At 42.5% G+C, this 27,066-nt stretch overlaps 2 protein-coding genes across 3 annotated transcripts in view; one reads left to right on the top strand and one right to left on the bottom strand.

The window, feature by feature from the left end:
• LTK (leukocyte receptor tyrosine kinase) overlaps positions 1-7,382 on the top strand; it is a 55,199-nt gene extending 47,817 nt beyond the window's left edge. Inside the window, exons 26-28 of the mRNA XM_066186974.1 lie at positions 414-548; positions 885-975; positions 1,603-7,382. Coding sequence (XP_066043071.1) covers positions 414-548; positions 885-975; positions 1,603-2,376 — 1,000 coding nt within the window. The 3' untranslated portion in view covers positions 2,377-7,382. The remainder of the gene's footprint in view (positions 1-413; positions 549-884; positions 976-1,602) is intronic.
• A 314-nt stretch (positions 7,383-7,696) lies between these two features.
• ITPKA (inositol-trisphosphate 3-kinase A) overlaps positions 7,697-27,066 on the bottom strand; it is a 40,019-nt gene continuing 20,649 nt past the window's right edge. The window contains exons 3-8 of one of the 2 annotated variants that reach the window (XM_066188075.1): positions 22,813-22,909; positions 20,431-20,644; positions 19,549-19,753; positions 14,084-14,185; positions 12,951-13,022; positions 7,697-12,066 (exon numbers count right to left, since the gene is read on the bottom strand). In XM_066188075.1, coding sequence (XP_066044172.1) covers positions 11,863-12,066; positions 12,951-13,022; positions 14,084-14,185; positions 19,549-19,753; positions 20,431-20,644; positions 22,813-22,909 — 894 coding nt within the window. In that variant the 3' untranslated portion in view covers positions 7,697-11,862. The remainder of the gene's footprint in view (positions 12,067-12,950; positions 13,023-14,083; positions 14,186-19,548; positions 19,754-20,430; positions 20,645-22,812; positions 22,910-27,066) is intronic. The other variant, XM_066188076.1, reaches the window with a different exon arrangement.

Below are 27,066 nucleotides of genomic sequence, written 5' to 3'. Positions count from 1 at the left end.
TTACCAGCACCAAATGTATTCCTCAACACAAACATCTCAGGTTTTACCAAGTAAGGCAAGAAACATCCATGCCAGATTTAACAGTTCTTTTCAGTTAGACCGTACACAGCCAAGGGATTTAGCTTGGCATTTCTTGCTCTAGTAATAGTGAACGCAGCAGAAAGAACACCTTCAGAGTTACTAAATATTTTGAAAACTCTGCAAAACTTGTTTTGAAGCTTGAGCAAAGGTTCGGATTGATTGAGGTGTCTTTTTATGGAAACATTGACTCATAACCACAATAATCGCACATTACTGTAGCTGGACTGCAGCTTTGAAAGGTCATTGCTGTGGTGTTGCCTATACAGTTGCAGACTTGGTTTCCGGAGAACAAATTAAATCTGATTGGTATTGTTGGCTGGTTTCTGACACAGGTCCTTTGGAGTGCTGCTTTGGGAGATTTTCTCTCTAGGCTACATGCCTTACCCATGCAAAACTAATCAGGAAGTGCTGGAATTTGTCACCAGTGGAGGAAGAATGGATCCACCAAAAAACTGTCCAGGACCAGTGTAAGTATTTCCTTACTCTCACAAGCCAAGGTATTAGGTGTCAAAAATGTGGACAAAGACACCTCTACTCAGGGAATGATATTGCCCTCTGTGTTAGGTGCGTATCACTAAATATCTCTGGAGCTACTGCCTCTTGTGTACAGCTTAGACCACTACAGGACTTGCTTTAAATAGTGGCTCCCCAGTCAGACAGGATCCAGGGATATAGAAATGCTATATCCACTTTTGCACTCTTCCTTTGAGCCATGTACTGTGTGGCCCCTTGGACCCCTGATTACTTCATACTGAAACACTTTTTACAAAATAATCTTGATCGATTTTTTTTTCAAATTTAAGGTATCGGATCATGACACAATGCTGGCAGCACAGCCCAGAGTATCGGCCAAACTTCTCTACCATCCTGGAAAGGATCAAGTATTGCACACAGGTACTGGTCTTTGGTATCCAGGTGGATCAGAATCCAGTGAATGCCAACTATCCAATGCCAACTAGCTCCTAAAGCAAATGAAGGGTCCTGATAGACTGATGGAAGTACATTACTAGTGTGGTGGTGCTGTTGGCTCTTTTGAAGTGTCCATCCTCACTCTCCCATCTTCCACCCAGACATAATGAGCATACACTGTTCCTGTGCAAATGGATGCTTTTAGCTCTCAGCTTGTTCAATTGCAAATTGTCCTTCATTTTGTGATGGAGGGGTACTTAGATCTCTCCCAAGGTCCATATTCTAACCTTGCCTAATGTTACTCAAAAGCCACAGCTGAATAGTTATGGAGTGGAGATGGAGAATGAAAAGGCACAGGGAGTTCACCATCCAGTAGCATTTAATAGCTACAGGTCTGAATCCAACCTCTCAAGAGAGAAATTTTATACCACAGATCCCCAGCTTAGTCACTGATTTCAATGAAGCACAGTCTCTTCTCAAAGGAAGCATTCAAGTCCCAAAGGCATGTGATATCCAGATGGAGCATAGCACCTTGTGTGATGTGCAGGAGTGTTGCCCAAACCTGTGACAGTCACCCTGAAGGTGTAACAGATTCTTGTCTCTCTTTTTCAGGACCCTGATGTGATCAACACTGAACTGCCCATGGAGTGTAGCCCTGCACCAGAGGATGAAGGGAGTACGGTGATGCGCTCAAACATTTCCAGTGGGATAGTGCCACTGCTGGTAAGCCCTTCTCTCACACCTCAGACAACACCTAAGACACTGGAATCCCACCATGCTGGGCACAAACTTGTACAATGCCCCCAAGAGCTACTGGTGGAGAACCTGAGCAACCGGACTGCCCGAGGGCCCAGCCTGCCATGCCTCAGCGATTTCAACAGTGGGTCGTGGTTCCAGCAGACCTCAAACCAGAAGCTGGAGCTCAGCAACCCATTGGCCCACAGACTTAAAAACAAAACAAAAAATCTTTGGAACCCAACCTATGGATCATGGGTGCTAGAGAATATCTGTCACTTCAGCCCCAGCTCCAAGGTCAAAGCAAATCCAGAGCGGGAAGATTCAGGCTTTGATGGGAATTGCAGTTCTCCCAGCTCTCGGGCATCTCCAGCCTCTCCAAGTCGAAGTAACTGCCCTCACCTGGATATCAGTGGGATTGAACTGGTGAAACTCCAGACTTTCCCCTGTGGCAATGTAAATTATGCTTATGATGACCTGTGCTATAGTGCTGAGCACCAGCCATCAGCCTTGGCAGAGGTCAGAGCAGCTGTGCTAAGGAGCTCCAGTCTGCACAGAGATGAAAAGCCTTTCAGTAAAACAGAGAAAACATCAAGAGAGAGAGACTCTGGTCTGTCTTTGTCAGATGACCTGAGTGTTACTCCAGTATAGTAGAAATGGTTGTTCCAAAGATCAGGGAATGTGTGTGTCGGGAAGGACTGCTTCCTGTTTCACTTACTTCCTCCACTTTAGTTCCATCAGATGGGTGAAGTTCCAACATCAGCAATGTTCTGCTTCCTCTGTCTGCCTGCTGGATCCCAGATGGTTAAAGACACTTGCATTTCTATCTCAGTCCTTCAAATGTGTTCCACTGAACCAGGTTAGAAGTGGAGAACAATGGCATTGTTTGTCTGATTCAGAATACAGTTCCTAAGGAAAGAATTCCTTTTCAATCTGCTCAGGTGAAAAGAAATGGACCTACCATCCAGCTGCAGAATTTGGATGGAAATAATGACCAACACAGGTTGTGCTTCTTTCTGAACCAAGAATCCAAAAATGTGTGCTGTTCCAGCAGCAACCAACTAGCAAAGACTGCTACATTCCCAACAGCTTTTTACAGTCCTGGTGAATTACTAATACTTGTGCACTATAAGGGAAGTAAAAAAAAATAGCAGCCACATTTGCATCTGTTTTATTAGTAGACCTTGTGGAAGCTATTGCTCAAATTGGAAGCAGTAGAAAGAATGAAAAAAGAAATCAGGCTCCTCTGAGCATGTGCTTCGTAAACAAGCAATGAAGAGGAAAACATTTACCATTAAAAAAAGCAGTAGCTGGTGGAGCTGATAGTATTCCTTTGAGTAGTGAAGGAAATGTGCTTCTTGCCTCATGGTGTTGCTTTCCTCACAGCTCCTGGCATCAAAGGGGCAGGTGGTTTTTCAAGGAAGGGTGAGCTGGATGGTGTGATGAGAAATGGACTGTCTTTATCTTTTAATGGACTTTACTTAAAATGAACTTCATTTTTGTAAGTATTTTGATATTCAGCATTAATTCTCTGTGCTGTGTTGGTAAACACTAAGCTGAGGTTCTTGGGTAACTATCTAGCATTTGGTACGCTGGAGCTCTTGGTTTTAATACTCTGAGGTAAAAAGTCATGCAAGGGACAGGAATAGTGAAGGGAAATCTAATGCAAACCCCACTTAGGGTGTTCTTTTTACAGAAGGTGGAATAGCTCAACCATTGGAGAAAGCTAAAACCATGACTTGGTTTCACACAGCTAAGCAGGTAGCAATTGTTCCTTGCCTTGCAAGGGCAGACTTGCTGATAAAGGTAGTCATTCTTTTCCAAGACAGCTCGTTTCTAAAGCTTTCTTCAGTTGTTTCGGATCTAAACAGATGTTTCATGGATTAAAGCTGCAAAATAAGGATACTGAAAAGGCAAATAATTTGGATTAAGACTAAACAGTCTTGGAAGCATTCTGTCCTTGTACCACTCCCGAATGTCACGCTGGTTGTAATTTGCCAGCCTACAGTGGCAAATTACATGCTGTCTTCGTGTGTAATCAAGTTGTGCAGGGAGATGCCTGTTGTAGACTTCTCTGGTTCCTTTCTGAGGCAAGAGGTTCTCTGGTATATGCTTTATGCTTAGTGATCAGCTGTATGTTCAGTCTGAAGGTGTGGGCTAGCAGGGGAGGGTTTGCTTTGACCACATAGACTTCCTGTCCTTTACATCAGTCAGGGTGGATGCTACTGAGCTGAGGTGAAGAAGTGCAGAGTGAAGAGTCTGAATCCATCCTCTGTGAAAGGCATCTTCAGCACAGGTCTATGCTTTATTAGTTTGACTTTATATCTGTTCCATGCTTTATGTAGTTTTAGGCCTTTGACTTTAGAATGGACAGTTTTATACGTCATTTCAGAGCATACAAATATCTTAAGAGCAGGGGTCAAGAGGATGGGAGCAGACTCATTTCAGTGGTCCCCAACAACAGGATAAGGGGTAACTGGCACAAACTGAAACACAGGACATTCCACCTGAGAAAAAAAAAAAAAAAAACATTTACTTTGAGGGTGAGAGAGCACTGAAACAGGTAGAGGGCATGAAGTGTTCCCAGAGAGGGTGTGTAGTCCCCTGCTCCAGAGACACTCAAAGCCCACCCAGACGTGATCCTGTGCAACCTGCCGTAGGTGAATCTACTTGAGCAGGGAGGCTGGACTAGATGATCTTTGGACGTCCCTTTTCACACCAAGCCTTCTATGATTTCCAGATACAAAGGGTGACTATGGTCACCTTTCAGCAAAGACCCATACGGTGTGGAAATAATTCTGAATCCATCATGTTGTAAAATGACAGATGGTCAGAAGAGAGGCAGCCCTCTGCATGGGGCAAATTTTAGTAGAAGTGTGGGGACTGATGGGTTTAGTGACCAAGAGAGATGGATGACCTCATGCCCCTCTTCCCATTTCACCTTTGCTTTAGCTCTCTAGCTTCTCTCACATTACGTTCATTGTCTGTCTTGTCTTATATCCAGGAGTTGCTACAGCTCAGCTGGAGAGGCAGAACAGCCCATTTAAGCAAGAAACTTTCTCCTTCTTTATAGCAGTAAGTTAGCCAAGACTATTTTCTTCATGGGGGGAAAAGCCAATTCTTTATTCACATCACTTCTTTAATACAGTTTTCACACACTTCATGTGCAATACCTATTGGCTGGTAGTTTTCTTACTTTTCATTTTTCGGTCAGAAGGTGATTTGTGTGTACGTGCTAAGATTCAGGTTGTTTACATTTTTCCTTTATGGGTTCTCATGGAACAGATCTTATTGTTTACACAGATGCACTTATTTTTCAATCCAAGAATAGGTTGTTGTGTTAATGAGCCTTTCACACCAAGATTGTTTTCGCACAGGAACTTGCAAATTGCTTAACTACACTTAAAAGAGATGACAGGCTAGCTATTAATTTAATGGAGCAGGCCTGATCTTATCAGGCCTTTCTTTTATAATTCTTCTACCTGTCACACTTCTTTCCTCTTGCAAAGGCTAATATTTTTGGTCATATTTCAGACTGGCCATCACTGGACCATGCTAGTCAAAAATAAATGCATTTGCTTTTAGCAAACTGGAATTTCATCAGTTTGTCCTTACCTTTCAGATTGTATTACTTTTATGGTTCATGCATTAGTAGGTTTTTTACCCCCCAAAGGTGACCTATCAAACTTTTCCAGCAGTTGTGACTTGGTTTGCCCCCATGTAGCACTTGCCACAACATAATTCACAAATTTAGAAAAGCCAGTAGTGATAACACCAGGGAAGCAATTGAAAAGTGAAGTGAGAGGAGAGCACAGGGCCAGAGGCAGTCTTGGCTGCGGCTATGCCTTCCTTTTATAAACAAAGTGCAAGTCCAGCACATTGGACAAATACCTGTTTTTACTGAATGGCTCAAGGTACTCATTTACAGGAAACACAAAGACACAGCTGCACTGAGACTGAACAGAATTCTATCCTGACCAGGATCTTATCGCTAAGAGTGATCAAGAGTGGGGTGTTGAAGAGCAACTATAAGACTAGAGTAAGCATGTACAGATTATTTATTTACAAGACGGACTGACGGTTTACAACAGCAGTTACCTCAGGGCTGTAATGAGCCAGATGAAGTCTCTTCTAACAAGACAAGACATGGAGATGCAGGTACCAAATGGGCATTAAAAGAAAGATCTGGGAATTTTAAAATATTTGCATTAGCAACTTCAATTTTGTACAAGCTCCTCACTCAACTGGAATGATCTTCTGTCAGCATATTGCCATGCATCTTTGACCTGTAACAATCTTTTTTTAGATGCTGTTTAAAAACCCTCACAGATCATGAATTTTTAATTAATATCCTGGAGGAAATAATATTGCTCCTGTTGTGATGTTGAATGCTACACCCTACATCCTGTACAAACCATTTCATCTCAAAAGAAAAATAACAATTGCAGTGATACACACTACAAACTTCAGTCGTTCATTTCTGAGACTGAAACTTAGTGTTTGTACAATCAGATCTCATAGTGCTCAACTGCTAGGACTGCAAAATACAACTTGTGTGAAACTGCCTTTTAAGGAGACATTTCAGTGCATCACCAATGAGTTAAACCCATAGCATCAAAATTAGATTACTGTGGCAACTGGAAGCCAAAACCCAATTTTGTTTCCAAGAGGAATGACATGAGCTGGAGCTCTGGGATTAATTCGATCCTATAATCCATGTGAAAAGTCTTCCACCACTTCCCTACTGCAGAATCAGCCGTTGCTATAAATTGCTCTTTCTGATAGGTGTCTGTCTTTAAACACTACTAAATTGGTTTTGTAACTGTATGTATATAGTTGTTTTTTACTGTGTTTAGCATTAATACTTTATGTTGCTTCATACAACCTCATACTTACATTTTGAAGAAGGGACTGATTAACAAAAGATGAAACAATAATGGAAATTTCAATTTGTCTTTCTCTGCTTTTTCACATTTGTTGATATTCCTGCTTCTCATTTCTTTGTAATCCTTGCTCTCCTCAATATAAATGCTTTGCATCATCATTTTTTCCTTTAAACAAATAGAATTTTTAATTGTACAGATTTAAGGTGTCCCCCCTCATATCAACCCTTTTCCTGAGCTAAGTTCTCAGTTAATTTACCCATGGGCTGGTGTGCACTAAGAAATCTTTCCAAAGCTGATAAAATAGATATGGGCTTTTGCAAGTGTATCTTCACCTTCAAAACACTCCCTACTTTCCTGAAAGAGAAGAAAATGCTGCTGCTGGGAATACTTTCTCACCCACTGTATTTGCATCTCCACAACTGTGTCAGAAAGGGGCCACACTTCCTTAGACCCTGGAGCTGTGTGGAACAGCTTCTCCTGAAGTTCTATGACTGTGCCCTCTTCCTCCTGGCTGTCCAACCTTCTCGATCCCATGCAGAGATCTACCTTAGGCATGGTATCACTAACATCTTCCCATCACGGCACACAAATGGAAAAGTCAAGTGAATAGGTTTTGATTTGTCATTACCTCTAACCACGGCAGAATTTCTGCCAACTTACCTTTCTGGGTGACTACTGTACATAAGTAGATGACACACCTGCTTCTATGCAATTTAAAGCTAGACAAGTGTATACTTCTATATTTGCAACACAAAATAAAGAGACACTAATGGTGGTTATTTGTTTCCCTCTCTTGTAAGTACTCTTTGCACACTCTATTTGGTAAGAATACACTCTCTTGCTGAGAAGTGCTGCCAGTCCTAGAGTGCTGAGTGCTTCTTCTCCATGTCTACACAAAACTGCCCAGGCGAACAGTCAACAATCAAAAATGCTCTGAGTCTGACAAGTGCCTCTTGACGCACTTTTTTTTTAATGGGCTGCAGGCTATTCACTGAGATTTCCGAGACAGAGCTTACCTTGAAAGAAGCTGACAAGTTTTGTGTGAATCAGGTTCTAAAGGTTATGTATACAATAGGTTTTGGAACCAAGCTCCACCATTTGGCTTCTAGATGTCTCAGAACTGGTTTTGCTTTAGGAAGTATCAGATGCTAAAGACTAAAAGCAAAACAAACACTGAAATACATTGTTTTTCTCCCATCCCTAACAAAATTCTTGAAGAAAAGATATTATTTTCACATGACCAAATCACAGCAGATGTCTTTTTTTTCCTTCAGTCTCATTTATTTAGTAGCATACACACTTCAGAGTAACAAACACTCATCCAATACAGTCAATGTCAGCATTGCATTGTAGTGTTCAGAACGGATGCATGTGGATGATACAGGCCATTTGATCTCAGTACCTTAAGAATAACAAATAACAACAGCAATAAAAAAAGTAGCAAAAGCCCTCTGAGATATATAAGGGTTTGGTCCAACTCCCATTGAAATCTTTCCCTTAAACAGGAACTGGATCAGACGTTAAGTGAATACCTCCCTGTACAAAATTTAGGGGGATTTAAGTTTTACCACTTCGGTTAAATTTCAGCCAAACTTATATCTCTGTGGGGCCTCAACACCCATAATTTTTAAACTTATCTGATCTACCTCTGTGCATTTCTTTCTATATTGCACCTTCCTCCAAAGAATCTCACAGCAGCTTGCAGGCACTAATGAAGGACAGCCTCACACCACTCCCGTGAGGTAAGTAGGTGTATTCCCATCTGTAAAATCAGAACAAAACAATGCCTAGGAGAGTTGTCCAAGGCCAAAAAAAACAAGTCAATGATGAAGCGGAGGGAGAGAAGTCCTAGTCCTACTTCTCGATTCACACAGGAATGCAGCAGTTACAGCACTGCTGCATCTAACTAGTGAGTTTAAAGACCTTGGAGCCTAAGCCAGGTCATCTGTTCAGCACCAAAGTGCCTCTAAACTAGCATCTCTGACCCTGCTGTGGAATCACACGTGCTCAGTGTCTCCAGAGTGAGGCACTATCTCAGCAGATGCATTAATGAATTACACTCTGGACTTGCATGTGAACAAATTCCTTGGTTACCATGCATCAGCTTTCCCTGTGTTACATGCCTGTGCACATGCACCATGTTGACCCTCTGGTAAATACAAGCTTATTCAACACCACTTACCCCATAGTGAAAGAAGGCCATACTGCTTCCTCACACCAGCAAGTGTGTGTCCATAGACAGGTGCTCTGGGCCACCTGATGAGAAACAAGGAATCTAAAACTTACCCTGGGGCAGTTTGCTCCTGAGCTCACAGCCTCAGCTCCTTAGAGCTCCAGTGCTCAGCTGAAGTCCCACACTTACAGTTTGCCATGAAAAGCTGCCTCCTTCTCTCTTTTCCCATTACAGCAACAGATGATTGTGATTTCTTTCTTTCTAATCCCCCAGCAAGAAAAACAGCCATTTCAAAACTAACTTCCTACAACTATACACCATCTAGAATGAGTTTCCAGATCAGTGTCTGCTATAGCAGAGACCTTCCTTTTTTCCTGACCTTTCCAGCTAATGCAGTGGAACAAACCTTTGTCATGTTTTCTCCCAGGACCATGTACTGCAAAATCAGCCATGTGCTACCAGGAGTTGTTTTCTTTGAAGCTACTGATACCATACTGCTCCAGTTCTCCTTTAGAACTGGACAGTCAATCCGAAAGTTTGTCTTAAACTCTCACCTGACATTTGAGCACCAACCTCTACTGTTTAGATCTCCTCTCCTCCAGGAAATAGGTTATGTTGCTGCAAAAAATTCACATATGTGGTAACGGAAGAAAGAAATTTAACTCTGAAGATTAATTACACAAACCACTAACTGAATTCTATCTTAATCTTATTTCTAACTTTTATACTTCTTTTTAATTGTGGTAGCTTGCAATTGCAGTCTTATAAAAAAGGCAATGTCATTAAAGTCCTGTCTGTGAGACCTTTTTTCCTTGCTATTGTCCTTTAGCATGGCTATTCTCCTTAGGCACTGCTATCCAGTGGCTCACCTGCTGGCTGCAGAAAAGGAGAAATACTTATTTTTTAAAAAAACTGTATGGAATTCACTACAGATTCATCTGTCATCTCAGAGCAGTTCAAAAGTTAAGAGGCATCTGTATAGTGATACAATCTATACTCACTGTCACTTCAAAAAAACCTAATGTAAACACTCAAACTTATAAGTGAAAAAATTCATTAACATACTACCATAAATATAAAACAAAGAAACTCTGGGAGGCCACAGTTGTCTGAATTTCCAGTGAACTGCAAAAATAATTACCAGTTTCAGACAACTTCTGGTTTAAGATGAAATATTTCTACATGTCATTACTTGCAATAGAATACCTACTCTGCGTCATCTAACTTTTACATCATAACTGAGCTTCAAGTTTCAATACTCCTGTTTGTTGAGAGGTGATGAAAAAGTTAATTAAATGACTTATTTTTAGTACAGTAGTGTGTTACCCAAACTAACTCCTTTTAGAAATTACTTTAGGCTGTCCAATTCAAATTACAAATATTACAGATTTCATTCCAGATCTGGACTCTATAGGGTTTTTGTTTTTTGTTTTTTTTTTTTTTTTTGCTTATGATATCAACTATTTATTGAAACAGCAGTTTCCCTAAAGTGGAATCACCTTCATATATCCAAAGTTCTCAGAATCTCTCCTGAGCACAGGACACCAGAAAAAGATAGGAATTTCTGATCAACATGCATTACTACCTCTAGATGTTGAAGGGGCTTTAGCCATCAACTGGTAATGTAACTCCTACCTGCATTGTGAAAACTGCATCACCACATTATTGATATAAAAACCTGGACTGTGAGTCAACGTGTGACTAATGATAGTATTTATACTGCCAGTATGTAAAAAACTGTTCCAGTGACTAGAGGCAACCAACAGAGAAGATAGTGAAACCACTGCAAGAAAACAATTCAATCTATCTTGATTTTAACCTAGAAACTGAATTTTCTGTGGCTGTGCCTGGACCACAGCATAAGAATGAAGCACAAATCACCCTGCGAATCCAGATGGGGATTAGAGGCTGTAATATACTGACATTCCTTCACCCAAACTGCCTAGAGTTAACAGCTGATACCTCGGAGGAAGGATGCCTGGGAATTATCTCATCATTGTGTAATGCTGTGAATGTAGAATCATGACCTCCCTGACTGCTGTGCCACTTCATAACTGTAAGTGGCAGTGTCATATCTGAGAACAGGAACATGGCCAAGAAGTCACGTGCATTAGGAGACAGTCAAACCATGATCTTAAAAGATCACATTGGTTGCTGACTACTAGTGTGTGCCTATGTATAGGGGATTTATCCTCAAAAATAAACAAGCCTTGGGAAAAATCTTAGTTCCCTGACCAGTTTGTGAAAGATCATTAGTGATTTTCAGAGCTGCAGTTCAGCTGCAAGAGGCCTAACTCTCCAACTTAGTAACATATCCCACAGCCCACCCAGCTGGAAAGTCAAATGTTTTTGGAGACAATAAGCGGCTCTCCTCTCCCTAGAGTATTTGTAATCTCCTGAGCGGCTATAGAAAAGGCAAGGCCGTTCTTGGACAGAAGCAAGGGTAGGGAAGGGGAGAAATCGTCAACAGCAGTTAGTCACATCAAGCCACTACAAACTGCTGCTTCTCTTTGCTCCCAGTTTCTCGTGATTATCACCCATTTGCACCTTGCTCACACTGTAACATAATGCAGCAGAAGCTGTTGGTCCAACCTACAGTGTACACAGGAGCAAGAGGACTTGGAATTAGAGAGGAAAAACAACCAATCTGGTTTCAAAACTATGCAGTTCCCTGAAAAATCATTTTTTCCTGCCCTGAGTTCCCAAGCATTTGTCCTGGTTCTCTAAGAAGTAATTTGGAGTCCCATTTTGCCAGAAATCATAATCATTCTGGTTTACCACACAAACCTCTTGACTCATGCTGGTGTGATTCCCGAGTACGGAGACCTTCATTCTCTGAGGACCAGTCTCAAGTTCATCTGGTGCAATACAGACCAATCTGGAGTGATTCATTTAGGTTCATAGAGGGCTGATGCAAAGTAGCTTTGATCACTGACTGCTGGGTTCTGGATGCAGCTCCCTCTGCACTGATGACCTCAGGAGTTTGGAGTTAAAGGTTTCCTTCTAACTGAGTTTCCTTCTACTTCAGTAAAGCAGAAAGTTACAGAGAAGCCCTGTGAGTTTTGTGCCTTTCTCAACTCATCTTTCAGTGATGCTTTCCAAGATGCCAATCAAATTGTCCAATCCCAACAAGTACCCATCCTCCCTGTTGCCTTCTTGCCAGGGAATCCTGTGATCCAGTGTCTGCCCATCAGGAAGAAGGGTGGTCTTTCCAAAATCGATCAGCCACACATTGGCATTGCCACTGCCATCATGTACAAAAAGTAGTGAACTTCCTACGACCTGGAAGACAGGTTAAGACAATGTAGATAAAAATATATCTTCAGCCCTTCCCCACCAATTAACACTTCCTGCTAAGAAGATGATCTCCTCAGCTCACCTGTGACCCAACAGACTTCTGGGCTGCACTTACACACTGATGATTTAGACACCCCATTTGCATAACCATATCAACCAGTAAGGTACAAATGGGAGGGTAGATAAGAAATGGGACTCAGTAGAAAACAGGAAGAAAAGCAATTCTTCATCTTACTTAGCATCAGGTCTCAATTTGAGCAATTCAGCAAAGGCCAGTAACTCCTTTCAAAGATAGATCAGACCCATGATTAAAAAAAATGTCTCTACTGATAAGAGAACATCAACAAGGTAAAATAAAATGTCTAATCTCAAAATCTTGAGCTGTTAACAAGCAGAAATTACAACGCTAATGATGCCTTTTGCACAGCAAAGCACAGAGAACACAGACAGCAGAATTAAATGGTATTTCAATACAAATCTGTTCTAACTAATACAGCCTTCATTGTTAAACTACAATTGAATGCTACTGTATCAAGTGCAAACTTCCATGTTGCCATTCCTCTGTAAATATTCCCACTGGAGCACATCAGGGTTAGGGAAACCATAGGAAACTGGTACTAATAAACCATTCCATGCAGCGGCCCAGAACTATAAGTGCTGGGATGTCATAAAGACAGGGGGATTTATTATTCCTCAACTAATTCAATCTTCTGTATCATTGTGGTGGAGGCTTTGTGGTATCTGTGTTGTCAACATGTATTAGTTTTTTTCTACAAAACCCCTTCTACTCACACAGACTGTTCTGAAGCACACCTGAATGACCAAATGAAGAAGCAATGCATCTCGACAGCTTTACACTCATTGCTCACCTCATGTCGCTTGAAGAAGTCTGAGGATTCAAGAATGACATTAATTTCCTGCAGACGTTTGAGGTATTTTTTCTGGAGGAAGAAGAGAAAAAAAAACCCAAAACAATCCATAAACATTCCATTGAAAACTGAATAAAGGTAATCTATTTACAAGAGTCAATATAATTAAGAAACCATATTAATTGTAGGCTAGGTTCATAATTTGAAAGTCAAGCTGAAAATACTTTTCAAGCTTTCATAGTGAATTAACAGACTGCAGTTCATCTGCTGCATGTGTTACACCAAGCATATTTATCTGTCTTGATTTGGGTGTCATGAGGTTTTCTGCAACTGTTTTTTTTTTTTCTTTTTAGTAACGAGAAAAAGTTTTCAAGGAATTAAAAATCTTCCAGTCCCCCAAAGTGAAAAGAAAGAAATTAGGTTAGAGAAACAAGGAGCTCCAACCATGGTGGGGGCAGATGGGGGATAGAAAGAATCAAAGCCTACTGTATAAAACTCTAGTGCAGATTTTTAATGCTGCTCTGAGCTACCAGGCACGCTCCTCCAGAAGGGCTTATCTGCCTTCATAATGCCTTCCACACTGCAGCAAAACATTACAGCATCCTTGGAAGTTCCAAAGACAAGAGATGTGTTATGCCATCTACCACATGCCTGCTGTGCTACCCATGAATTAGCACACAGGAATTACTCTTTGAGATGAGTTTCACACATGGGAGCACAGCTAGTCACCAATCTCACTTCCTGCCTCCACACTGGTTTTATCTTCTCCAGACTGAATTCCCAAATCACAGGTTTTCCTGCCAACACAATCCTTGCTTAGATATCACCCCTCTAATGCATCTAACACCCATGGTTGAAGCTGATGGCAAGCCAGAAGTTACTTAATTTGAATGACATTTTGATAGCATGAGGCATTTGGGGTCAACTCACGGCAAGTGCTGACAAAACTGGCCTCAGTCAACTTCGCACAACCCACCAAGGCCCCATGTCCACCCCATCTCCTGAGAGCAAGCGGAAGTCAAAACCACTTATCCCCTTGGTATTCTACCTCCTATTTCCTGTACCAAAGAAAGCATGGCCCTGAAGCAACAGCACTGGTCCAAGATCAGTGCACCTGAAGAGCTCAGACTCACCAGAATAGTTGTGTTGCCCTCAATGAACTCCACAAAAACCTGTAGAACTTGCTCCTGTGTCTTCGTAGTTTTGAAGTTTGTATTACATGTTCCATCCGCCTTCTGCACAAAACCACACACAGAGAGAGTTTATTTATAGTGCACACAGATCATTCCTCTCATCACTCGAACCCCTTGAACCAGCAACAGCTCAGTCCTTGCTAACCAGATGAAAGTAAGTAGCTGAACAGGAAGAGAACACATAAACCAAGAAAGAAGAAGAGGAGATACAAAAGCTGATTGGGTACTTTAAATGGCACTGGCAGGTCATTTCCTGTTGAGTACAAGTTAAAAAAAAAATAAACAATTCATGATATTACCACCTTGCAGGAGGGTTTTCTCTCATCAGCATTAGCACTGCGAAGTTCAGTGGGGCAAACCACAGAGACCTCTTTGGTTGCGCTCTTGTCTGGCTAGTGAAACCCTAGCTGAGGGTGTGAGGGAACATTTCCAAACCCAATTTTACTAGTCCTTTTAGTGTGAGGGTTTCTTTTAGGTTTTGGTGAGGAGTTCTTCGTTGTTATTTGGGTTTTGTGTTGTTGTTGGTTTTTGCTGTTGTTTCTTTTTTCAATGGGAAATCAAACAATCTCAGTTAGGATTCAGTTCTAAATATACCTTTAAACATACAATGTGACCCAGCAGTCACAGGACAGAAATCTGTTGCAGATAGGAACAACCTGGGATTCGCAATGCTAGCGGTGACAAAGCAGGTGGGTGAATTTTGGCGAAGGACAGTGCAGGCATGCTTGTTCCAAGTGTGTCCTGGAGAAATTTAGAGTATTTTTGCGCTAGTGGTAAGATACAGTACAGAAGCATCCTGCTACTGAAAAAAACAAGTATTTTTATGTGCTTCTGGACCTACAAGTGTATAAGAGCAGAATTGGAGGTATCTGTAAACATAGAGTATATGAATATCCATGTCTCCAAGAGCATCCCTGTTGCTTCAAGAGACACGAATAGGAGATTTTAGGATATGCGTGTAAAATACAGCAATTACTACAGTTGGTCACAAAAATCCACTAAAAGCCTGCAGGATTATCAAACTGTTTTCCTCTCTCTTGTTTAAGTCCAATCCCTCATTTTGATTGTGTGTAAATCAGCAGGTTGTTAAAATATGTTGTCTCCCACATGTTAAGTCACTGCACCAAAATGACAAATTCAAGTCCAGTCTCAGCAGGTGAAACACTATTTAATCCACAGCTGAACTTGGTTTCTAATGCATACATGGAAAAAATTCAATAATGCTAAAACTCCAGATCTCTCATGCAAGAGAATTTCATTCCAAGGCTGTTGGACAGATAGACGTGCAGCACGTCTGCCTGACGAGATGTGCCAGTTATGCCAGAGCAGTTCAGCCAGTAGGCAGTGAAAGTTAGAAGCCATCTGATCTGATGTGTGATAATACTCAACAGCACACAGAAATCTGGAATTTTCATCTCATATCTGTTCACAGGAGTAAGGTTGTTTCAAAAATAATTTCTCCCTATGCTGCAGATTATAGACCAATGTCTGGAATAGCTGCTCGGTGTTCCCTTTCTAACCGTTTGTATCTGGACAAACTAGTTGCTTGCTTCCCTGTGGCAGACAAACTTTTCTGATTTTGCTCCTTTCCAGTGGCTGGCAGGAAACATAATTACAGACTGTTTTTACTTGCTGTAAACAACAGCCAGAGTTTGAATGGCCCCACTCCAGTATTCTAAACCAGGGCTCTGCAACAGCTCTGGATGTACTTGATCCTCAGGAGGCACTTGCCTGACTCACTCCTTGAATTCATACCTTTGCTAAGGAACCCACATACACTCCCGCACAGCAGAGTAGTCTGTCACACAGTGCAGCTCATGGGCCAGTTGCAACACTTCTCATTAGATGCGACAGTGACATGGCTCACTGGAGGGCAGGTGTCACAGCTCCATAAAATAGTGCTATCCATCTTAAACCATGGGGTCTTGCTCAGAACCCTCTGCAGACTTCCCTTAAAGGTCTCTGGGTTAACTTCATGGACTCACAAAGATTTATGAATCAAATCTGGTGTCCTCCTGGGAAAATGGCTATCCCTGATCTACAGCTAGAGGAAGGTACCAAAGGAAGAAGTAACTTCTCAGTTACTGCACAGACATTCACTGACAGAACGGGAAGACAGAAATTCCAACTCTCAGCCCCAGGCATTAGCTTAGTATTGTAGAGAAAATGTTTGCAATGCCTGGCCCTCAGAGAGCCTCTGCCAGAGAGGAAATGTACATTTAGAATCAGGCAGGTGCAAGATACTGAGCAACAGGTTCCAACTGTAGGGAAACCAAATGTCAAAATATTTTTGATAGGAGGAAAAGTGACAAATCCCATAAACAAACTTGACTTGATTTCAGAGATCCAGAAGCAAGGCGAAGCAAAGAAATGGATCAACCCAAAGAGAAAAGGTACCCCACTACTGCAGGAGTACATATGGTGAATCAGATCTCATTTATCAGCAGCCAGTTCACAAAAGGGCTTATATGATTTCACGTCCTTTGCTTTTGCTTCTTATTCAAGCAGCCACGGGGCAGGAATGACTAAACCCAACATACCTTATCAGCTAACTCCAGGAGTTACCAGTCCAGTCAGAGAGAACATCCCCTTACTCCCATCAACCACTAGCCGGCACCACTGACTCTCACAGGCTTTCCTAGCAAAACGGGGATCCAAGCAGAATGGCTTTGCTTTTCTGCAAAAATACAGAACTGGATGTACACTTCACTTTCAGTGGAACAGTGTAGGGAGTACTGACTACCAGTATTGCCTGAACAATTCCATTTCTGCCACCTTTTCTCCATCTAAAAAAATTTAAAAATGATACCTACATTCATCATAACAGCACAGGGAGAGAGAAAGGGAATGTGCTCTAAAGTACTTCCTGTGCTTAGTCAAGGATTAAGTATTCATGTTGTGCACAGTTACAGCAGTGTTCTACAGGGAAACACTACACAGTCTGTGTGTCATACTGTGCCTGCTTCTGACAACCAACAAATTCACAAAGAGCAAGCTAGGAGGTTTTTCTGAAGCTCCCCTGTTCTCTCTCAGCTCAGTCACTCTCCAGGACTCAAATCTGTACATCTTCACTCACCAACTATCTTTCTAAGAACATACATGAAAGGCCTCAAGATCATCTGGATTTTTGATTCCATTACACAGAGAAGCTCTGAGCAACCTGGTCTAGTGGAAGGTGTCCCTGACCACAGCACAGGGGTTGGAATTATATGACCTTTAAGGACCATTCCAACCCAGGCCATTCTATGATTCTATAAAAGATAAGTAAGTAACAGCTAGGAAAGAAAATTGCCTAAAATCTCTTATTCGTGTCTCTTGAAGCAACAGGGATGCTCTTGGAGACATGGATAATCATATATTCTATGTTTACAGATACCTCCAATTCATGTACTGCTCTTACGTACTTGTAGCTCCAGAAGCACATAAAAATACTTGTTTTTTTCAGTAGCAGGACGCTTCTGTCCTGAATCTTACAGCTAGCACAAAAACAAAGACCTAAGTTGTATACGAATAAAACAGGTATCTGGGTAACATCATAAGTTGGCTAAAGGGCAAGACAGGATCCCATGTTTTGGCTGGCCTGAAGCCAGATCATCTACTCATCTACCACTCAGACAGCTCCTGCATGAGGATGCCTGTGTCTAACAGCCAGGAGTGGGTGGCACAGCACACAGGGGGCCAGCACTGCATGAGCTGGAAGCCCCAGTTCCTGTACCACAGCAGGACAATCTGTGAATAAGGAGGAGAGAAGACACAAAGCGAAGGAGAGAGGAAGGAGGTTTAAGGAGCCTCTGTTCATCAGCATCACTGTCTTTTATACCTTATTTCTATGTGCTTGAATTGTGAAATGGAAACAAACCTAATCCAGTTTCTGGAGTGGTGCAGTTGACACACCTGAAGGATGGGATGCCATCCAGAGGGACACAGGCAGGCTTGAAGGTAGGTCCACGGAAGCATCATGCAGTTTAAGTGCAAGGTGCTGCACCTGGGTCAGGATAGGCCCCAGTATCAACCCAAGCTGGAGGATGAACAGATCAAGAGCAGCCCTGCTAAGAAGGGCTTGGGCGGGCTGGTGGATGAGAGGCTGGACATGACCCAGTAATGTGCACTCACAGCCCAGAAAGCCAATGGTATCCTGGGCTGTATCCAAAGCAGCGTGAGCAGCAGGGCAAGGGGGGGGGGGGTGATTCTACTCTGCCCCTCTATTCCTCTCTCATGGGACCTCACCTGCAGTGCTGCATCCAGCTCTGTGGTCCTCAGCACAGGAGGGACATGAACCTGTTGGAGCAAGTTCAGAGGAGGACACCAATTTGATTAAAGGGATGGAAAAACCTCTCCTATGAGGAAAGACTGAGCCAACTGTTTTTTTTCAGGCTGGAAAAGGCTTTGGGGTCACCTAATTGTGGTTTTCCAGTACCTAAAGGATACTAGAAAGATGGAGAGGCATTTTTTAGAAGAGCTGGCAGTGACAGGACAAGGGATCCTTTAATAGTGGGATTAGGTTTAGAATAGGTATTAGAAAAAGTTTCTTCACTGCAAATGGGGTGAGGCACTGGAACAGGTTGCCCAGAGAAGTTGTGGGTACCCCATCCCTGGAATTGTTGAAGACCAGGTTGGATGGAGCCCTGAGCAATCTGGTCTAGTGGAAGCTGTCCCTACCCACAGCATGGTGGTTGGAACTACAAGACCTTTAAGATCCATTCCAACCCAGTCCATTCTATGGTTCTATAAAAGATAAGCAAGTAATGGGTAGGAAAGAAAATTGCTAAGGTTCTACTGTGGCTATAAGGTAATATCCTAAGAATGGTACAGGAGCACAAACTTATCCATCAAGAATAGCAGATGGACTTGGCTGATGGAGAAATTTCATTTTGGATTGTTCTGGCTTTATTCCAGCTCCATCTATACTGGATCTTACCATGTATTTAAAAGGAAAAGTGGTTTCCTTGATCTCAAGAGTATCTAAGCAAATGCTTTTAACATGCTTTGCCAATAAACATAACTGCTACAAAACCACTTTACTGCGATTCACTTGGAATAAATATGTATAGTTCCTGGATAAAAAGAGTAATTGCACGCAGAGAGGGAGTTATTCTGTTCTGAATTCCTCCTTACAACCATCTCATTTTCATTCTATCTGTACTGCGTACCTCTGGAGTCCTTCCTGTGAGGTCTCTGTAGTTGATTCAAGTATGGCTGATGTGTATTTGAAACTTCAATTCATTGACACTCTCTGTTACAATGAATGCTTCAAAACTGCAATAGAGTGAACTCTGTGGTTTCAGTTAGTGCATTTTCACATAATCCTTTGGAAAAGCTGGCTATTCATGTGCACAAGGTTTTTGATTAATCAACACATCAAACAAAGTTCCGTCTCCAGGAACAGGCAGTGGTGAAAGAATTACCTTAATTCCTTCAATCCTGAAGCCCAGGTTGGCACTTGAGCTGATGGTTTCTCTCCACTGCATGTACCGGGGTTTGGTGACGGCGTGCTGGGCATTCTCCTCAGCCGTGGGAGCAAGAGGATCCACTTCAATCATTTTCTTGTACATGTCCTTACGCAGCTTTGGTTTCTCTCGTGCCTTAGTCAACTCCTCCTCCAGGTATGTTCTGCAAACATCACATCCCAACACATCCTTAAGGACTTCCTCAACATTTCTTTTTACAGCTTACAAACTGGCCTCAGGGAAGTTAAGCCTTATCATTGCCCCAGTTTTGCATATGGGGAAACCAAAGTACACGGAGCAATGACTGTGCAGGCATATTTAGTGAAACGACCCCAGGAATCAGGAAACTGGAGAAGAAAGAGATGGCAACACCTCAAGACATCAGAGTAGGGAAAAACACAGGTCAGTCCTGAGCAAATGGTCAACTCTTTAAAGAAAAGATCCATACCAGCAACAACACATTCAAGCATTGGAAATGGGCTTTCACACTGCTATTCAGTCATCTGCATTGGGAGATGGAAATTTTACTTTCTGAGGCTTTCTGAATCACTGCATACACAAAGATTCAATGAACAGGCAGTGAATAAATCATGTAATTTTTTCCCCATGTATTATTATCAGGCCACTGTAGAATGAGAAAATTTGTCCTAAATCACCCCTGAAAATTTCTGGATGTGGGTGGTTTTTGAGGCTATAGATCAGTAAGTTTCCAGAACCCATGTACAAACTGGAAATAATGGGACATATTGTCTTCAGGTTGTCCAAGGTGACTGTGAACATGACTACATCTTCCCCTTCCTTCAAACGCAGAGAAAACACATTCTCTTTCATTCACCCTACCTGATCCCCATCTTGCAGTCCATCACACTTGGCCCCTCAAAATCAGTAAGCAAGTCATCCAGCTGGATGTAGCTCTCGCCATCTCTCTCCACCACACCATGGAAGCAAGGGACACAGGAGCGTAGTGGGTCTTTCATCAATCGCTCAAAACACTCTTTTTCATTCTCCGAGAAGCGTTTGAGAATCTTCCCACTATCAGCTGCCTTGAAACTCCCTACAAAAAGAAAATCAAACACTTGCTGACAAGATTGACAAGCAAAAAAGAAAAACCCGTTCCCCCACTGTTCCAACTTCAGCTATCTCAGTCTCATGGCAGCAGTTAAAGATTTCCCCTGAAGAGAAGAGATAAGATGCTTTTTAAAAAAAATAAAACACACAGGACAAACAGTTGTTCACAGCGAAAGTCCATTTGGATACATTCCCATGTCAGAATTTACAGCTTTAAGGAGTGCAGTTGCTTCAGGTCATTGGGCTGTTTGGGTTTTTCCCCATGCTAGTCTTTGCTAGGTTGTTAAACAATACTATACTTACTAAAATGCACAGGAAGAAGCCACGAGCCAGAATTCATTAATCCTCTGACAGGCTATTTTAAAGCTGCATAACACTGCCAGCGCTGGCTTTGTCCCTAATCCTCACACAGGGTAGATACACCTGCTGAGTGTGTCCGGACAGAGGCAGCGCAGTCAATCAGTGATAGTTAAACAGGCAGAAACAGCCAGAAGTCAAGAACTGCCCTTTCCACACATACACAGACACACACACATGCTGTGACTGCGCCTGCGTCTGCCTGCAGGTACTGCCTCTCCTCTGGAAACCTGCTAATCTGCTAATGCCCTGCAGGTACAGTCTGGAGGGCACCAGTGCTTTTTACAGCCCTGGGTCTGAATGGTATCCAGGACAAATGACATCTGCAGAGGCCACAATTAGCAGTAATCAGCCTCCACCTGTCCAGAGTTTCCAAACGCTCTCCTGTCCTGCAACCTGCCAGACAGCATCTGAGGAAAGTACACGTTTCATTCAGGGGCACCCCTTAACCTACACAAAATAAATTGGGCACCAAAGTAGGAGCCTCATTAATCCTGGAGATAACACTCAACCTTTACCACAGCAGGATCCTTCAGCCATTGCAAACTGCTTCTTCTCTGACAAATCCTAGAACAGGCACTGCCTCAGCAAAAGGGCAAGGCTGGTAACAGCCCAGGTTCTAGTTCAGAAAAAAACCATCATATCAGAGAAGAACAGCTGCAAAAAGGATGGAGTAAACCCAACCACAGAACACTGCTAAAAGGAAACTGGAACAATATCTCTCCTAATCAGCTTCTAGTAAACTCTTTACCCTCCGCTTCCACCCTGACATATGAGTCTCCAGAAGGGTTATGATTACATGACCAGCGCATCACTCCGCACAGATGAAGGCAACTCCACACACACATCTGTGAAGAAAAACTGCACTAAGACTGGGTAATCTTGGCACTTTGTGTAATACAGATCAGACCCAACAACAACACTGTGCAAAATGCAGCTACTCAGTTTCCCGGGCTCAGTAAATTCCCCAGCACAGCTTTGACGTGCACCATATTAGGGCATTGTCATACACAGAGGTGGTTCACGTACTGCATTACAGCACGATGCAGCGTAGGTGCCTGCCCACATGTGTACTAATAAACCCCCACTAGCACTGCACAGGAATTATATGAAGCATGAGAGACACAAACCCGATGACTTCTCTTTGTTGTTTTTTTTTTGCCTTACGAATGAACCTAAGCCTACATCAGGAGCACACCTACCAATTTTTACAGACACAAAACTAGAACCAACCAACTGAGCTGTTCTTTGCACTCGTACAGTGAACAATGAGAGACTCACAATACAAACACCTGGTCAGCAAGGCAATTTTCCCATTTGTTTTCCACCCAAGGACCTACATTCAGATGAGGGGTTTGGAGTGGTATTAGAAACACTGTCCTCTCCAGGGCTGAAGCATATACAGGTATGGACTGTAATCCTTTTCCCTAGAGAACTAACTACAGGCTACTCAGTCTGGAGAAACGATCCCATACCGCAACCAACAGCATCAGACAGATTAGGGCTTTAGCTCCCCAACCTCTTGTTTCCCTCTAACAAGTATTTTACACATATCACCTTACAAGCCTGGCCCTTCTCCTGAGTCTGACCATTGCTTCCCTGCTCATCTCATTATTCAGGTATATCACTCCCATTTCCCTATCCACACCACAAATGAAATACATTTTAGCTCACAGGTTTATGTGACATTGCCTGCTTCCTTTTTACCTGAGGAAGGAAGGAAACGGAGAAAGACTGCTCTCCTTGCTGCAATCATCCTCACTCCAGAAACAAACACATTGAAGGTACCCCTCTCACCTGTATGCCCAGCCAGCTGCACCCATGAGTAGCGTTTCTTGAAGGGGCTGATGACTGGTAAGTTAACCATGGTTTTAATTGTATGCCATGCCTTTTTCTGGAAAAGAAAAGAAATCTTAAGTTGGGCAAAAGCTGAAGTCCTGACATGCCGCAAATGTATTACATAGCTTCGTGCACATTAAATTGTTCCTCACTAATGTGTAAGTGCTCAAAGGTGGAACCAGAAAACAAACACTATCATCATTGTTGGAAAAATATGCACACAAACCCAAGAATGGACAAATAAAGATAACGCCCTGCCATGCACAGGAAAGCTGCCTATAAGGAGGGGAAAAAAAAAAAAAGAAAAGTCAGACTGCACGTCACAGTCCTGCTCTTAGCCACACCTCACCCTCTGCGTGTGAGTCATGCAGTATGTGGACAGCAGATACTGAATGAACACACACATGCACACAAACGCACATTTAAGTTTCCATGAGACATGCACATAAGCTACTTGTCACTGTCAGCAACGCTTCCTTTCCCAGAGAACTTCAGCATCACCTCATGATTAACAGCTTTCCCTGAGTCAGCAGGTAAATCTTACAGTGGCACATGCATAGAAAGTACATCTCTAGCTGGACACGGAGCTCACCCAGGTCCCTCAGCACCCATTTGACAGCGTGCTGTAGAATCTACTCCAGGTCATGAATTTTCCTACTCCCTCCCCTCTTTCCCAATCCTGTTACATTTTAACAAAGCTGGGCATTGCTCTGGAAACCTTTGGCTGCAGCTGTCTGGGTACCACTGCAGGCAGACAGGGAAACAGAACAGCTGCTCACAAAGAGCAGCCGAGTGCTCCGTCGCAAAGGCAAAAAAAAAAAAAAAAAAAAGAGTAGAAAGTGAAAAAACCTCATGCTCTGGAACTGAAACCCAGGTGGGAGAGAACCACAGCCCACTAGTGTTCATGCTACACTTGGAGGGATCCCAAAGTGCTTTACAAACAAAGAGAGAAGGCTCAGTTCTTCTATCACTAGGACACAACCTGTTGCTGGAGAAGAAAAATGGACCTGCATTATACTTATGGCATGACAGTTTAGTGCTGAGGGGGTTTTTGTTGAGATCAAGTGTATCTGAGGATTAGGCTGCATTTACAGAAGTGTTTATCAATGGCCCAATTGGAAATCACCAAAATCAATGGGAGGCATTAACGTCATTGAAAACAAGTTTAGGTACTTGCCCATCAACTGAAAAATACACATTCAAAACAACTGCGTCTTCTCTACCATGGATTTGAAGGTGCTCAGGATACCTAATTTTTATTGTCTTCTACACTCTAAGTGAAAAACTGAAAATGTGAAATTGCAGGCAATGATATACAGGCAAAATGTTGCTCTCCAGATCACTCTGACCTGGCCACACTTCCCCAAACTTATTAACTTATGCCACATTTCTTACAAGGTACCCTCCAGCAACACTGGTGCCTGTGTGAGGGCAAAAACCTGCAGTTATCTTAGAATGTACCAAGAGGATATACGAACCCACAGACGCAAGTGATTTTTTTAAGGATTTGCCTTCACAAGAAAGCTTTAAGTTATGCTTCAAATTGAACTGACACAACGATATAATTGCCATAAGATCATACTTACTCTGAAATGAGATTGCTTTTATGTATTTAACTTTGATTTTTAACGGAGTTCAAGCTGCATTTAAGTCACTCTTTGTCACATATGCGCCCCATGCAGTAATGATAACTTTTGAAAACATATCATGCCAGTGAAAAGAAGCATACAGAGAAAATCCCGTATGTTTGAGAATTATGAAGACTCAGTTGCACTTACTACAACTCCACAGATGTTACTAGCTCTAGCTAAATTCCAATTTCATAACTAACTTCTGCGGGTTCATGTGCGATATTACTTGGATTTCATATTTCTTATAATCTGTCTTGAGCTGTTCCAAACTGCAGCCTTGAAGTGCTGAATAGTGACTCGAGTCTATTGCAGACCCAGCGGCTGTTCTGTGAGGATGAGAGAGACTCTTGTACACTGCTTAAACATGTCCATAGCCTCCTTCTGGAGGAAAGTGCAATGTAAATACTGTTCTGCAAGTAGCAAAGAAATTATTTTTGTATAGTTTATTTGTCAGATTTCACTGATAGCAGAAGCTCTTCAGTCTACTCTGCTGTTTCTACTTCAGAAGGACAGAGCTCCAAGTTATTTAAACAATAGTTGAAAAAAGCATCGTTACAAAGTAAAATGACCTCTTTGAATGTAGCTCCTGCCAAAGATTTAGTTTTTTAAGATTCCAGATCAGTTTTCAGGGCAATACTGCTTTTACCCCATCCCTTAATCAAAAGTCAACATTGCTCCGTAACTCTGCCATAAATACCCCCCACACATCATAATGTTCCACTCCTAACAAAGTGCATCCTGTCTCCCAATGATTGTCATACTGCTGTATGCACAGATTCTCAACGAATGCACATCAACTGTCAATGTAACATTACACTCCAGTGGCTCTCCTGCCTCCTGCCTCCCACCTAACACTAAGAAGTTGAAGCTTTTATTTGTACTGTGGGCGTGAAGGAGAGACAATGGGCAAAATTCAGCCCTAGCTCAAGTGGACTTTGGCTGCTTAGGTTACAGCTGCCTTGGATGTTTAAGTTACTCATCCAATAAATAGACACTGACAATTTTTATTTACCTTATCTAATTTATATAATCTCTTCGCAAACCTCCCCCTCAAACTAGGGAAAGCAGAAGGCTCAAGCTAGGAGGGAAAAGACTGCCTTCAGACCTGTCTTGCGGGGAGTGTTGCCATCAGCAGGGGTGAAGCAGTTTCACTTTCCTCTGCCTCAATTTCTAGTCTCCCAGCTCACTCAACCCAGGGTACAAACTGCCAGGATGTAAGCAGGGCTGCATGCTGGTAGAGCAGTGGTGTGAGTGGGAAGATGAAAACTTTGTGTGCTTGCTGTAGGAGGAATCATTCTCACTTCTATTTCTAAAGCAAGATCTCTTCTTCTTTGTTAGCAATAGCATTATGCGCTTTTCAAATCACTGTTTTATGCTGCAGTGGCAAAGAGGGCTTCTGCCACTGCCCATCTGTATTTGCAGCCTTTTCTCCCTCTGTTCCCGTCTTCAGTCTTTCTTGAATTTTTGGTCTGCCTGGGTTTCTCCAAGACCTCACTTCTTCTAGATTCTCAGGGGAAATTCAGATATCTCTGTATTGTATCTGCATACAGGATTGTCTGAATCAGATCCTCTTGACATCACTGATGCTGTTTTATATGCCTCAATATGCTCAAGAGTTTTCCAACAATAAGAAGAAAGGCATTCCAAAAGAGTCAAGAAGCAAACATGAAAAATATTAACATTCTTAGACTCAGCATTTAAGTTACTCAATGTGAACTTTAACTGACACATGATATAAACTCCCTTGTGCAATAAGAGGTGTGGGGCACTAAAGAGGGAAAAGCAAGTTTTCTGCCAATGGGGCAGGCCAAGTGACAGTCTGCGCCATGGCAAGTGTGTCTGGACAGCAAACGGACAAAATTTCAGGGAAGAGAACGCGAGAAGCAATTCATGCAATGCAGCCATACTGCACGCAAAGGAACTGTGGTTTGGTATTTGATCTGCTACCTGGATGACTCTCTTAACTCACTTTCCTAAATTTGAAGCACAGCTCTGAAGAGAAGCACACATCCATGCAGCAGATGTGGAGACCTGCTCTGTGCATATGCAAACAAGATGCTGGCCAGGTGAGGTATTCCCAACCTACTGAACCCTGGACAAAGGTGGCTGCTGCCATCATGTCTACCCATTAAGGAAGAGCAAAAAGCAGCAGTAACTGAGCACCACTGGTTTGTGTGAGCACAGCTTTCTCCAGGCCTCTTCTCATAATAAGCACACAACTGCACACATGACCAGTGTGCAGAGGCACAGCCATGATGAGCCTGCACAAATACATCGAAGACTTGCCTGGTGAAAATCCACTGAACTCTCTAGGAGGTGCTTCATCCATTTCAAGGAGTTTGGGCTCAGATTCTCACTGTCCCCAAGAATAAATCTCCAGGAACTACCAGGCGTTCCTGAAACCCACCCATCATTTCAGGACAAGAGCTGTAAAATTTTAATAGGCAAGCTCACTGAAGAGATTAGTGCAAACTCCCTGAATTGGATTGGGTTGTTTTAGTAGCTGTTGGTGTTTTACAGAACAACTAGCATCTCTCTGAGCACATGCTGAATCCCTCAGGAACAGGGGAGCCACCCATCC

The sequence above is a fragment of the Chamaea fasciata genome, unplaced genomic scaffold (genome assembly GCF_029207755.1).
Source record: "Chamaea fasciata isolate MVZ Bird 193981 ecotype frontalis unplaced genomic scaffold, bChaFas1.0.hap1 SCAF_7, whole genome shotgun sequence".
Taxonomy (NCBI): domain Eukaryota; kingdom Metazoa; phylum Chordata; class Aves; order Passeriformes; family Sylviidae; genus Chamaea; species Chamaea fasciata.
The sequence above is the reverse complement of the archived record's forward strand: the minus strand, read 5'-3'. Positions and strand labels throughout refer to the sequence as shown.